This window comes from Ranitomeya variabilis, chromosome 7, assembly GCF_051348905.1.
Source record: "Ranitomeya variabilis isolate aRanVar5 chromosome 7, aRanVar5.hap1, whole genome shotgun sequence".
Taxonomy (NCBI): domain Eukaryota; kingdom Metazoa; phylum Chordata; class Amphibia; order Anura; family Dendrobatidae; genus Ranitomeya; species Ranitomeya variabilis.
The window spans coordinates 2,973,654-2,985,836 of record NC_135238.1 but is presented as its reverse complement, the minus strand read 5'-3'; the positions used below and the strand labels follow the sequence as shown (position 1 = coordinate 2,985,836).

General features: G+C 48.0%; 1 protein-coding gene across 2 annotated transcripts in view; it reads left to right on the top strand.

Moving 5' to 3' along the window:
* The window catches only part of LOC143785020 (integrin alpha-X-like), an 80,874-nt gene that overhangs the window by 23,575 nt on the left and 45,116 nt on the right, over nt 1–12,183 (top strand). For both annotated transcript variants that reach the window (XM_077273665.1, XM_077273666.1), the window contains exon 3: nt 4,184–4,287. In XM_077273665.1, the coding sequence (XP_077129780.1) occupies nt 4,184–4,287 (104 nt within the window). The remainder of the gene's footprint in view (nt 1–4,183; nt 4,288–12,183) is intronic.

The window sequence follows — 12,183 nt, the reverse complement described above, 5'->3', positions numbered from 1 at the left end:
ATTTCCAAAAAAATGTAAAATAACCAATAAATTTTGTTCAACTTCACAATTGTGTTCCACTTGTTGATTCTTCTCCAAAAAATTTGATTGATGTCACCTTTGTATTGTCAGCTGACATCAAGCCCAGAGGTTAGTAATTAAGAGGTGTCTATAAGACACCACCATTACTATATCACAAGTGTGTCATGCCAACCTGGGAAATCTGGGGGTACAAGATCACTGCATATTGTGAATCTCAGATCTTCCATTTAGCTTGTGTGTTTGGATCCCATATTAAATGAATCTGGTTTCCTTTGGTGCTGAAGAGGTTTAAAGCCCTTTCTATGTTGGTCAGAAACATACATTTCTGCTGCTTGTGATCTGGTTATTAACTCTTCGTATAAAACCTGGCTAGACCCTCTCTGTCCGGCCAGTGTAAGCTCTACTTCCTTGGTCTTAGGAGATGCTTTACTGAATAGGAGTTAGTTGTGGCTGTTGGAGATTTGTCTTCCTGTGCAGTGTGCTTAAGGTAAGTGTTTTGGAGAGGTTATTGTAGAGGTGTTCTGTTGTACATGTGTGTTTATCTCCTGTTACCTGTTTCCCATTTAGTTTATTCCTCCCTGTCCCTATCCTCCTCCTTATTGCTGGATGGTGCTTTTGTATGATAGAGGGTTTGTTTCTGTTATCCCTGTGTTGTCTTTGTGTATCTGCAGCGCCCCAGAGTTCTGGTCGTTGCAGTGCTGTGGCTCTGCCACTAAGGGGAGCCATGGTACGTTCGATGGCACCGAAGGAGTTCCTCCAATCAGGTATCACAGACACCAATATGTTTCACAGCTGGGCCTCCGGGGGGAGCTAAGGGTGCTATTCATTAGGCCACTCCCCACCATAGTGGGTAAACTGGGGGTCAGGCAGGAAGTTAGACAGAACGCTGACGGGATTGAACGGAGCAACACCCTGTGGCAGGGGGTGTTGTGAAGGGAGAGACTGTAGGGTCTCTGCCAGGGGTGGGATCCTGGCAGAGGCTTGGCATTGAAAGAACGTAACGGGTCCGCGCAGGCTCCTGGAAGCGGCGGGACTCAAGAAAGGACTAGAAGCGAGATAGATTGTGCTGAGTGAGAAACGAGATCAAGCAGAAGGAGAATACCAGCAGGGGTTTTGTTGAAAGAAGCAGCACCCTGCTGAGGCGCAATACCGGTGGCCGGAACGCCGAGGGAGTGGATTAGAATACAGCTTCAAGCCATACTCCAAACAGCGGCAGGACAGTCGGTCTCAGGCGGGCTGTCTACCACATATCACCTATGAAGTCTTGGGGGGCAATTGCGGGAGAGGGGCGACTCTAGGGTCCCGGAAGAACTCCAGGCCTGCCTGACAAACGGGTGCCATTCCAACCTGAATACAGGGAAGGGGTGGATTACAGAGGAACATCAAATCGAGTTGTGAGGGAACTTAAGAAACAGACACAACCGTTGTGGGGTTACTTTCCGTGAGCACAGCAGGGAAGGACTACAACACATAGCGCTAGAAGGAAGGCACAGATTTCCACCTGAGAGGAGAACTCTGGAGGTGCCATTGGACCGGCCGGACTTGCGTAGCCTGGTGAACCGTGTTCTGGACTGAGGACTCAGAGATCTCCAGTAAAGAGGTAAAGAGACTGCAACCTGGTGTCCTCGTTATTTACCGCGACTTACACCCCACAACCGCACTGCTCCATCGCTATCGTTACTACCAATACCCACACCTATTACACCGGACGTCCCCCACTGACGGACAGGGCCACGGACCGGGTCTAGCCACCGTGACAACCCCGAGACTGAGAACTAGAGGCCCGGCTCCGGGTACCCCTCGGCCCTGCGGCGGTGCGGGGGCGCCGCATATCTCGTTCACATTACGCTTCTGTCCAGGTCCCAAGTGGTGGGGGAGCGGACAGACCAGGGATTAACAGGAGCCCTGCTGGGCGGAACTGCCGTGACCTCGGTAAAATCCCCACTAGCACCGTGAGAAAAACTCTTAAGGTACCTTCACATTAAGCGACGCTGCAGCGATAGCGACAACGATGCCGATCGCTGCAGCGTCGCTGTTTGGTCTCTGGAGAGCTGTCACACAGACCGCTCTCCAGCGACCAACGATGCCGAGGTCCCCGGGTAACCAGGGTAAACATCGGGTTGCTAAGCGCAGGGCCGCGCTTAGTAACCCGATGTTTACCCTGGTTACCAGCGTAAAATGTAAAAAAAAAAACCACTACATACTTACATTCGCGTCCCCCGGCGTCCGCTTCCTGCACTGACTGAGCGTCGGCAGTAGCAGGGCACAGCGGTGACGTCACCGCTGTGCTGTGCTTTCACTTTCACTTTGCGGCGCTCAGTCAGTGTGGTAAGCGGACGCCGGGGGACACGAATGTAAGCATGTACTGTTTGTTTTTTTTACATTTTACACTGGTAACCAGGGTAAACATCGGGTTACTAAGCGCGGCCCTGCGCTTAGTAACCCGATGTTTACCCTGGTTACCAGTGTAAAATATCGCTGGTATCATTGCTTTTGCTGTCAAACACAACGATACACGGCGATCGGACGACCAAATAAAGTTCTGAACTTTATTCAGCGACCAGCGATATCACAGCAGGATCCTGATCGCTGCTGCCTGTCACACTCAACGATATCGCTAGCCAGGACGCTGCAACGTCACGGATCACTAGCGATATCGTTTAGTGTGAAGGTACCTTTATGGTGCTAGCAGGGATCACTCCGAGGTCATGGCAGTCCAGCCTGGCAGGCAACCCAGCCTCAGTGACCGGAGGTAACCTCGATGACGTCACTGACGCTGTGCTCGCAAGCAACTCAGTCATCAGTGGTTCTCAGCCCCGACGGTCGCATTTTGGCACCGCACAGGTTGAAAACTAATTATCCCCAGGCATGGATTACGGCGTGGGACACAATGACAGACAGGTATGGTATATTGTTGTTTTTTAATTTTATTTTTACTACAGGAGACGAGGGCTTCAGTGGAATTTGGCGTTAGGTGAGTATAACTGTGTTTGTTATTTTTAAATAAATTAGTAAAACTGTGTTTAGTCTTATTTCTAATAAACGACTTTATTCTGGCTGTGTCTTTATTTACCATATAGCTATAGGATTAGTAATGGATAGGTGTCTTATAGAAAACTCTCCATTACTAAGCCTGACAAAACAAAGGTGACATCAACCCCACAAATATTAAGCCTACTTGCCACCGCTACAGGGCAAGTGGGAGGAGCAAGGCAAAGAGCCAGAAAAGGCGTATCTAATAGATGCGCCTTTTCTGGGCAGCTGCTGGCTGCTGTTTTTAGGCTGGGGAGGGCTATATCAATGGCCCCTTACCAGCCTGATAATACCAGCCTGCAGCTGTGAGCTTTAGCAAGGCTGGTTGTTAAAAATGGGGGGGATCCAATGCCATTTTTTTTAATTATTTTATTTAAATAATGTAAAAGCGTAGGGACCCCTCTATTCTTGATAACCAACCTTGCTGAAGCTGACAGCTGAGGGTTGCAGCCCTCAGCTGTGAGTTTTGCCTGGTTGGTTCAAGAAATTAAGGGGAACCCTCTGGGTTTTTCATTCATTTATTTCATTAGATCGCAGGCTGTGGCTGAGGAATACCCCGATCATCCGCTCCTGCTGTCACTGTTATTAGCGGCAGCAGGTGTCGGATGATGGGGGTACTTTAATATAACTCTCATCACTCTCCTCTGCTCGCGCCAATCACCGGCAGAGCAGAGGAGAATGATGAGAGCGTCTTCAGCACCCACCGCCGGGGAATAGCACTTACTGTAGCACTTCTTCCCCATCAGCTGTCCGTGTGGTACTGACGCGGCACACGGTTGCCACACATGTGCCACACGTATTACACACATGGACACACGGACACAGATGTCTCCGGTACCGGTTTATCCAGTACCGGAAATAAACAGACGTGTGAAAGAGGCCTAAGGTGTAGTATGAGCAGGGTGTAGATTTCTGCATTTAACCATTTGTTGTCTGCTAATGGCAGTGAATGTTGACCACTTTCTATAAATGTTTCCTTTTAACATCAGAAAGTCATAAAAGCTGTTTGAAGTCTGTGTTCTCACAATGCGGCATGAAATACGCCAAGGCGACAATGTTTCCGGTAGACATTCACCATTTGTGAGGTGTCAGTTTGTATCTGTAACACGTGATGTCTGTGTCATTCCAGGGTAATCGTCAGCGCCCCCCGCTATCCAGTGGCGACTAATAAAACCGGTCGGCTATATGACTGCAATCCAGTGACCAGCCGCTGTTCTCCGATCCCCATCACTGGTAAGTTCGCAGTCCGGCACTGCTGTAACCACAAGGGGCACCATGGTGACCACACAGTCTGGTCAGATCTGCCACCACGCTGCATGCGTGTCCTGACTACTCCTCCCATTCTCTGCTCTGGTTCCAACGTGCTGGAGGTAAGAAGACAGGGTAGAGGGAGTCAGAAAGTGCTCCATCTTGGTCAATTTCCAGCACCACACCCTACTAATGCCTCCAGCTTATTGCAGGGAGCTTCCAGTTTACTAGCCCTGGTTCATACCTTCAGTAGAGCTGTCATCTGCCTGCGATATTCCCATTTTTACTTTGACCCATTCCCCAACTAACCTTCTACCTTTTCATTTTGTTCCCTGTCTGCTCTTCTGGTTTTGGCCTCAGCCTGTTTATGAAAGATTCTCATATTTTACTCTTTTGTACCGTCACTGCCCTCCTGGTTCTGACCGGGCTCTTGAACACTCCTGCCAGATTGCACCAACAAGAAGCAGCCATCTCCATGGCCCCAAGCCAAGGGTCCATGAGGAAATTAAGATCCTTGTGCAGGGGTTAAAGGGTGAAGGCAAATGCAGCCACTATGATCTGGTGAACAGAGTAGCTTGAACAGGTGATCACTGACAGAGCCCAATTATAGGTTCATTCAGTGTCCTTAATCTTTGGTGATGACTCTGTGGATCAGATATTGACATATTTTGTAGATTCTTCTCTTTTTTTTCACTGTGGTATCAGGTAGGGTGGTCTCATGCGTGGAGGCTTCAGGTCGTGTCCTTCATGTTTGGTGGTAACCCGACGACATATTATGTAGCTTCTTTTCTTCTTTTCACTGTGGTGTCAGGTAGCGTGGTCTCATGCGTGGAGGCTTCAGGTCGTGTCCTTCATGTTTGGTGGTAACCCGACGACATATTATGTAGATTCTTTTCTTCTTTTCACTGTGGTATCGGGTAGGGTGGTCTCATACATCTTCACTCCCGCCCAATCCTCCATATTTGGTGGTGTGTTGTGAATTCCGTTCTCGAACTCCCTCCTGTGGTCATGAATGGTACTTCGGCAAGTTCTGTCTGTGAACTCCCTCTGGTGGCTGTGAGTGGAGCTACTAGTTCTTGAGGTTCCTGCTCAGCTGCCCTCGTTTATTGCTAGACCGGCTTCTCTATTTAGCTCCACTTAGATCGTTACTTCATGCCAGCTGTCGATGTCTTAGTACTGGTTCAGATCTTTCTGGATCCATCTGATGACCTGTCTAATCCAGCAGAAGCTAAGTTCCTGCTAGTTTATTTGTGGTTCATTGTTCTCTTGCTAAGTTTCAGTCCAGCTTGCTATCATGATATTGCCTTGCTAGCTGGAAGCTCTGGGGGTGCAGAGTGGCACCACGCACCGTGAGTCGGTGCAGGGGTCTTTTTGCACACTCTGCGTGGTATTTTGTAGTTTTTTGTGTTGACCGCAAAGATCCCTTTTCTATCCTCAATCTGTTTAGTTAGACTGGCCTCCTTTGCTAAAACCTATCTCATTCCTGTGTTTGTAATTTCCTCTTAACTCACAGTCAATACTTGTGGGGGGCTGCCTTTTCCTTTGGGGAATTTCTCTGAGGCAAGGTGAGGTTTTATTTCCTATCTTTAGGGGTAGTTAGCTCTTAGGCTGTGAAGAGGCGTCTAGGCAGAGTTAGGTACGTGTTATGACCCCAATGGCAGAGGGTCTCAGAAGTGATAACCAAGTCTGCAAACACAAAAACCAGCTCATAGGGCAGTGGTAACTAGGCTGACCGTATACCTGATCCTAGCACCACAAATAGCAGCAGCCGGGGAACGTACCTACGTTGGTTCTAGACGTCTCGCGCCAGCCGGAGAACTAACTAACCCTAGAAGGGAAAAGATAGACCTTTCTTGCCTCCAGAGAAAAGACCCCAAAAGTTGGATACAAGCCCCCAACAAATAATAACGGTGAGGTAAGAAGAAAAGACAAACGTAAGAATGAACTAGGTTTTTAGCAAAGAGAGGCCCACTGACTAATAGCAGAATATAGGAAGATGACTTATACGGTCAGCAAAAACCCTATCAAAATTTCCACGCTGGATATTCAAGAACCCCCGAACCGTCTAACGGCCCGGGGGGAGAATATCAGCTCCCTAGAGCTTCCAGCAAAATCAGGAATCACATTTAGTACAAGCTGGACAAAAAATAAGAGCAATGCAAATAACCAAAAAAATAAGGAAGCAGGACTTAGCTTATTTTGCAAGAACCAGGACCAGCAGACAGGAGCAAACAGAAAGGAACTGATTACAACGATGCCAGGCACCAGACTGAAAATCCAGGAAGCTTAAATAGCAACACCCCTGGACTAACGAGCCAGGTGGGTACCAAGCAGAGGAAAGAAACTCAAAGTGTCATGTCGCTAGTGACCACAAGAGGGAGCCAAAAAATCCAATTCACAACAGTACCCCCCCCTTAAGGAGGGGTCACCGAACCCTCACCAAGACCACCAGGACGATCAGGATGAGCAGCGTGAAAGGCACGAACCAAATCGGCCGCATGAACATCAGAGGCGACCACCCAGGAATTATCCTCCTGACCATAGCCCTTCCACTTGACCAGATACTGAAGCCTCCGTCTGGAGAGACGAGAATCCAAGATCTTCTCCACCACGTACTCCAACTCGCCCTCAACCAACACCGGAGCAGGAGGCTCAACAGAAGGAACCACAGGCACAACGTAGCGCCGCAACAAAGACCTATGGAACACGTTGTGAATGGCAAAAGACACCGGAAGATCCAAGCGAAAGGACACTGGATTAAGGATTTCCAAAATCTTATAAGGACCGATGAAGCGAGGCTTAAATTTAGGAGAGGATACCTTCATAGGAACAAACCGAGAAGACAGCCACACCAAATCCCCAACACGAAGTCGGGGACCCACACCGCGGCGGCGGTTGGCAAAACGCTGAGCCTTCTCCTGTGACAACTTCAAGTTGTCCACCACATGATTCCAGATCCGCTGCAACCTATCCACCACAGAATCTACCCCAGGACAGTCAGAGGGCTCAACATGTCCCGAGGAAAAACGAGGATGAAAACTAGAGTTGCAGAAAAATGGCGAAACCAAAGTAGCGGAACTAGCCCGATTATTAAGGGCAAACTCAGCCAATGGCAAGAAGGTCACCCAATCATCCTGATCTGCAGAAACAAAACACCTCAAATAAGCCTCCAGTGTCTGATTTGTTCGCTCCGTTTGGCCATTAGTCTGAGGATGAAAGGCAGACGAAAACGACAAATCAATGCCCATCTTAGCACAAAAGGATCGCCAGAACCTGGAAACAAACTGGGATCCTCTGTCAGACACGATATTCTCAGGAATGCCGTGCAAACGAACCACATTCTGAAAGAACAAAGGAACCAGATCGGAAGAGGAAGGCAGCTTAGGCAAAGACACCAAATGGACCATCTTGGAAAAGCGATCACATACCACCCAGATGACAGACATGCCCTGAGACACCGCAAGATCTGAAATGAAATCCATGGAAATGTGTGTCCAAGGCCTCTTCGGGACAGGCAAGGGCAAGAGCAACCCGCTGGCACGAGAACAGCAAGGCTTAGCTCGAGCACAAGTCCCACAGGACTGCACAAATGACCGCACATCCCGTGACAAGGAAGGCCACCAAAAGGACCTAGCCACCAAATCTCTGGTGCCAAAAATCCCCGGATGCCCCGCCAACACCGAGGAATGAACCTCGGAAATGACTCTGCTGGTCCATTTATCAGGAACAAACAGTCTGTCAGGTGGACAAGAGTCAGGTCTACCAGCCTGAAATCTCTGCAACACACGTCGCAAATCCGGAGAAATGGCCAACAAGATTACTCCCTCTTTAAGAATACCAGCTGGCTCTGAGACTACAGGAGAGTCAGGCACAAAGCTCCTTGAAAGAGCATCAGCCTTCACATTCTTTGAACCTGGTAAATACGAGACCACAAAGTCAAAACGGGAGAAAAACAATGACCAACGGGCCTGTCTAGGATTCAGGCGTTTAGCAGACCCGAGATACATCAGATTTTTGTGATCAGTCAAGACCACCACACGATGCTTAGCACCCTCGAGCCAATGACGCCACTCCTTAAATGCCCACTTCATGGCCAACAACTCCCGATTGCCAACATCATAATTCCGCTCAGCAGGCGAAAACTTCCTAGAAAAAAAAGCACATGGTCTCATTACCGAGCAACCAGGGCCTCTCTGCGACAAAACGACCCCTGCCCCGATCTCAGAAGCATCCACTTCAACCTGAAAGGGAAGTGAGACATCAGGCTGGCACAAAACAGGCGCCGAAGTAAACCGGCGCTTCAGCTCTTGGAAGGCTTCCACGGCTGCAGGAGCCCAGTTAGCAACATCAGAACCTTTCTTGGTCATATCCGTCAAAGGTTTAACAACGCTAGAAAAATTAGCGATAAAACGACGGTAGAAGTTAGCAAAACCCAAGAACTTCTGAAGACTCTTAACTGACGTGGGTTGAGTCCAATCATGAATAGCTCGGACCTTGACTGGGTCCATCTCCACCGCAGAAGGGGAAAAAATAAAACCCAAAAAGGGAACCTTCTGTACTCCAAAGAGACACTTTGAACCCTTAACAAACAAAGCATTCTCACGCAAAACCTGAAACACCATCCTGACCTGCTTTACATGGGAGTCCCAATCATCAGAAAAAAACAGAATATCATCCAGATAAACAATCATAAATTTATCCAGATACTTCCGGAAGATGTCATGCATAAAGGACTGAAACACTGAAGGAGCATTAGAGAGCCCAAAAGGCATCACCAAGTACTCAAAATGACCTTCGGGCGTATTAAATGCAGTTTTCCATTCATCTCCTTGCTTAATGCGCACAAGGTTGTACGCACCACGAAGATCTATCTTGGTGAACCACTTGGCACCCTTAATCCGGGCAAACAAGTCCGACAACAGAGGCAAAGGATACTGAAATTTAACAGTGATTTTATTCAGAAGCCGATAGTCTATACAAGGTCTCAAAGATCCGTCCTTCTTGGCCACAAAAAAGAATCCCGCACCAAGAGGGGAAGAGGATAGACGGATATGCCCCTTCTCCAGAGACTCCTTGATATACGAACGCATTGCGGTATGCTCAGGTACAGACAGATTAAATAATCTTCCCTTAGGAAATTTACTACCTGGAATCAAATCTATAGCGCAGTCACAGTCCCTATGAGGCGGAAGAGTACTGGACCTGGACTCGCTGAATACATCCTGATAATCAGACAAATACTCAGGAACTTCCGAAGGAGTAGTGGAAGCAATAGACACCGGCGGGGAATCACCATGAATTCCCTGACAGCCCCAACTTGAGACAGACATTGCCTTCCAATCCAAGACTGGATTATGAGTCTGTAACCATGGCAGACCCAAAACGACCAAATCATGCATTTTATGCAGAACAAGAAAACGAATCACCTCCCGATGTTCAGGAGTCATGCACATGGTTACCTGTGTCCATAACTGCGGCTTATTTTCCGCCAATGGCGTAGCATCAATACCTCTAAGAGGGATAGGATTTACCAATGGCTCAAGAACAAAACCACAGCGCTTGGCAAATGACAGATCCATAAGACTCAGGGCAGCACCTGAATCCACAAACACCATAACAGGGTAGGAAGACAATGAGCAAATTAAAGTCACAGACAAAATAAATTTAGGTTGCAAATTACCAATGGCGACGGGACTAACAACCCTTGTTAGGCGTTTAGAGCATGCTGATATAACATGTGTAGAATCACCACAGTAAAAACACAACCCATTCTGACGTCTATGATTTTTCCATTCATTTCTAGTCTGAATTCTACCACATTGCATTAAATCAGGTGTTTGTTCAGACAACACCACCAGAGGATTAGCGGCTTTGCGCTCCCGCAAACGCCGGTCAATTTGAATAGCCAGCGCCATGGAATCATTCAGACTTGTAGGAATGGAGAAACCCACCATCACATTCTTAATGGCTTCAGAAAGGCCATTTCTGAAATTTGCGGCCAGAGCACACTCATTCCACTGAGTAAGCACGGACCATTTCCGAAATTTTGGGCAATACACTTCTGCAATGCATTAAACATTCACCTTTGGCCTGGCATACTGTTATGACCCCAATGGCAGAGGGTCTCAGAAGTGATAACCAAGTCTGCAAACACAAAAACCAGCTCATAGGGCAGTGGAAACTAGGCTGACCGTATACCTGATCCTAGCACCACAAATAGCAGCAGCCGGGGAACGTACCTACGTTGGTTCTAGACGTCTCGCGCCAGCCGGAGAACTAACTAACCCTAGAAGGGAAAAGATAGACCTTTCTTGCCTCCAGAGAAAAGACCCCAAAAGTTGGATACAAGCCCCCAACAAATAATAATGGTGAGGTAAGAAGAAAAGACAAACGTAAGAATGAACTAGGTTTTTAGCAAAGAGAGGCCCACTGACTAATAGCAGAATATAGGAAGATGACTTATACGGTCAGCAAAAACCCTATCAAAATTTCCACGCTGGATATTCAAGAACCCCCGAACCGTCTAACGGCCCGGGGAGAGAATATCAGCCCCCTAGAGCTTCCAGCAAAATCAGGAATCACATTTAGTACAAGCTGGACAAAAAATAAGAACAATGCAAATAACCAAAAAAATAAGGAAGCAGGACTTAGCTTATTTTGCAAGAACCAGGACCAGCAGACAGGAGCAAACAGAAAGGAACTGATTACAACGATGCCAGGCACCAGACTGAAAATCCAGGAAGCTTAAATAGCAACACCCCTGGCCTAACGAACCAGGTGGGTACCAAGCTGGGGAAAGACAATCCCAGTGTCATACCACTAGTGACCACAAGAGGGAGCCAAAAAAGTATAGTTCACAACAGTACCCCCCCTTTAAGGAGGGGTCACCGAACCCTCACCAAGACCACCAGGGCGATCAGGATGAGCAGCGTGAAAGGCACAAACCAAATCGGCCCTATGAGCTGGTTTTTTGTGTTTGCAGACTCTGTTGTAACCTCTGAGATCCTCTGCCATTGGGGTCATAACACTGCTCCTCAATCTATAAGTCCCTCTTTCTGCGCCTTGTACTGCACCTTTATCGGCTCCTCAATCTGTGGGTCCCTCCTTCTATGCCTTGTACTGCACCTTTATCTGCTCCTCAGACAAATGGCCAAACCGAACGAACCAATCAGACTTTGGAAACATATCTGAGATGCTTTGTTTCTGCGGATCAGGATGATTGGGTGACCTTCTTGCCATTGGCTGAGTTCGCCCTTAATAATCGGGCCAGTTCGGCTACTTTGGTTTCACCTTTTTTTTGCAATTCTGGTTTTCATCCTCGTTTTTCTTCAGGGCAGGTTGAGCCTTCGGACTGTCCTGGTGTAGATTCTGTGGTGGACAGGTTGCAACAGATTTGGACTCACGTGGTGGACAATTTGACATTGTCCCAGGAGAAGGCTCAACGTTTCGCTAACCGCCGTCGCTGTGTTGGTCCTCGACTTCATGTTGGGGACTTGGTTTGGTTGTCGTCTCGTTATGTTCCTATGAAGGTTTCTTCTCCTAAGTTTAAGCCTCGTTTCATTGGTCCTTATAAGATTTCTGAAATTCTTAATCCTGTGTCATTTCGTTTGGCCCTTCCAGCTTCTTTTGCCATCCATAATGTGTTCCATAGGTCGTTGCTGCGGAGATATGTGTCGCCTATGGTTCCCTTAGTTGATCCTCCTGCTCGGGTGTTGGTCGAGGGGGAGTTGGAGTATGTGGTGGAGAAGATTTTGGATTCTCGTATTTCGAGACGGAAACTTCAGTACCTGGTCAAATGGAAGGGCTATGGTCAGGAGGATAATTCCTGGGTTGTTGCCTCTGATGTCCATGCTGCCGATTTAGTTCGTGCCTTTCATTTGG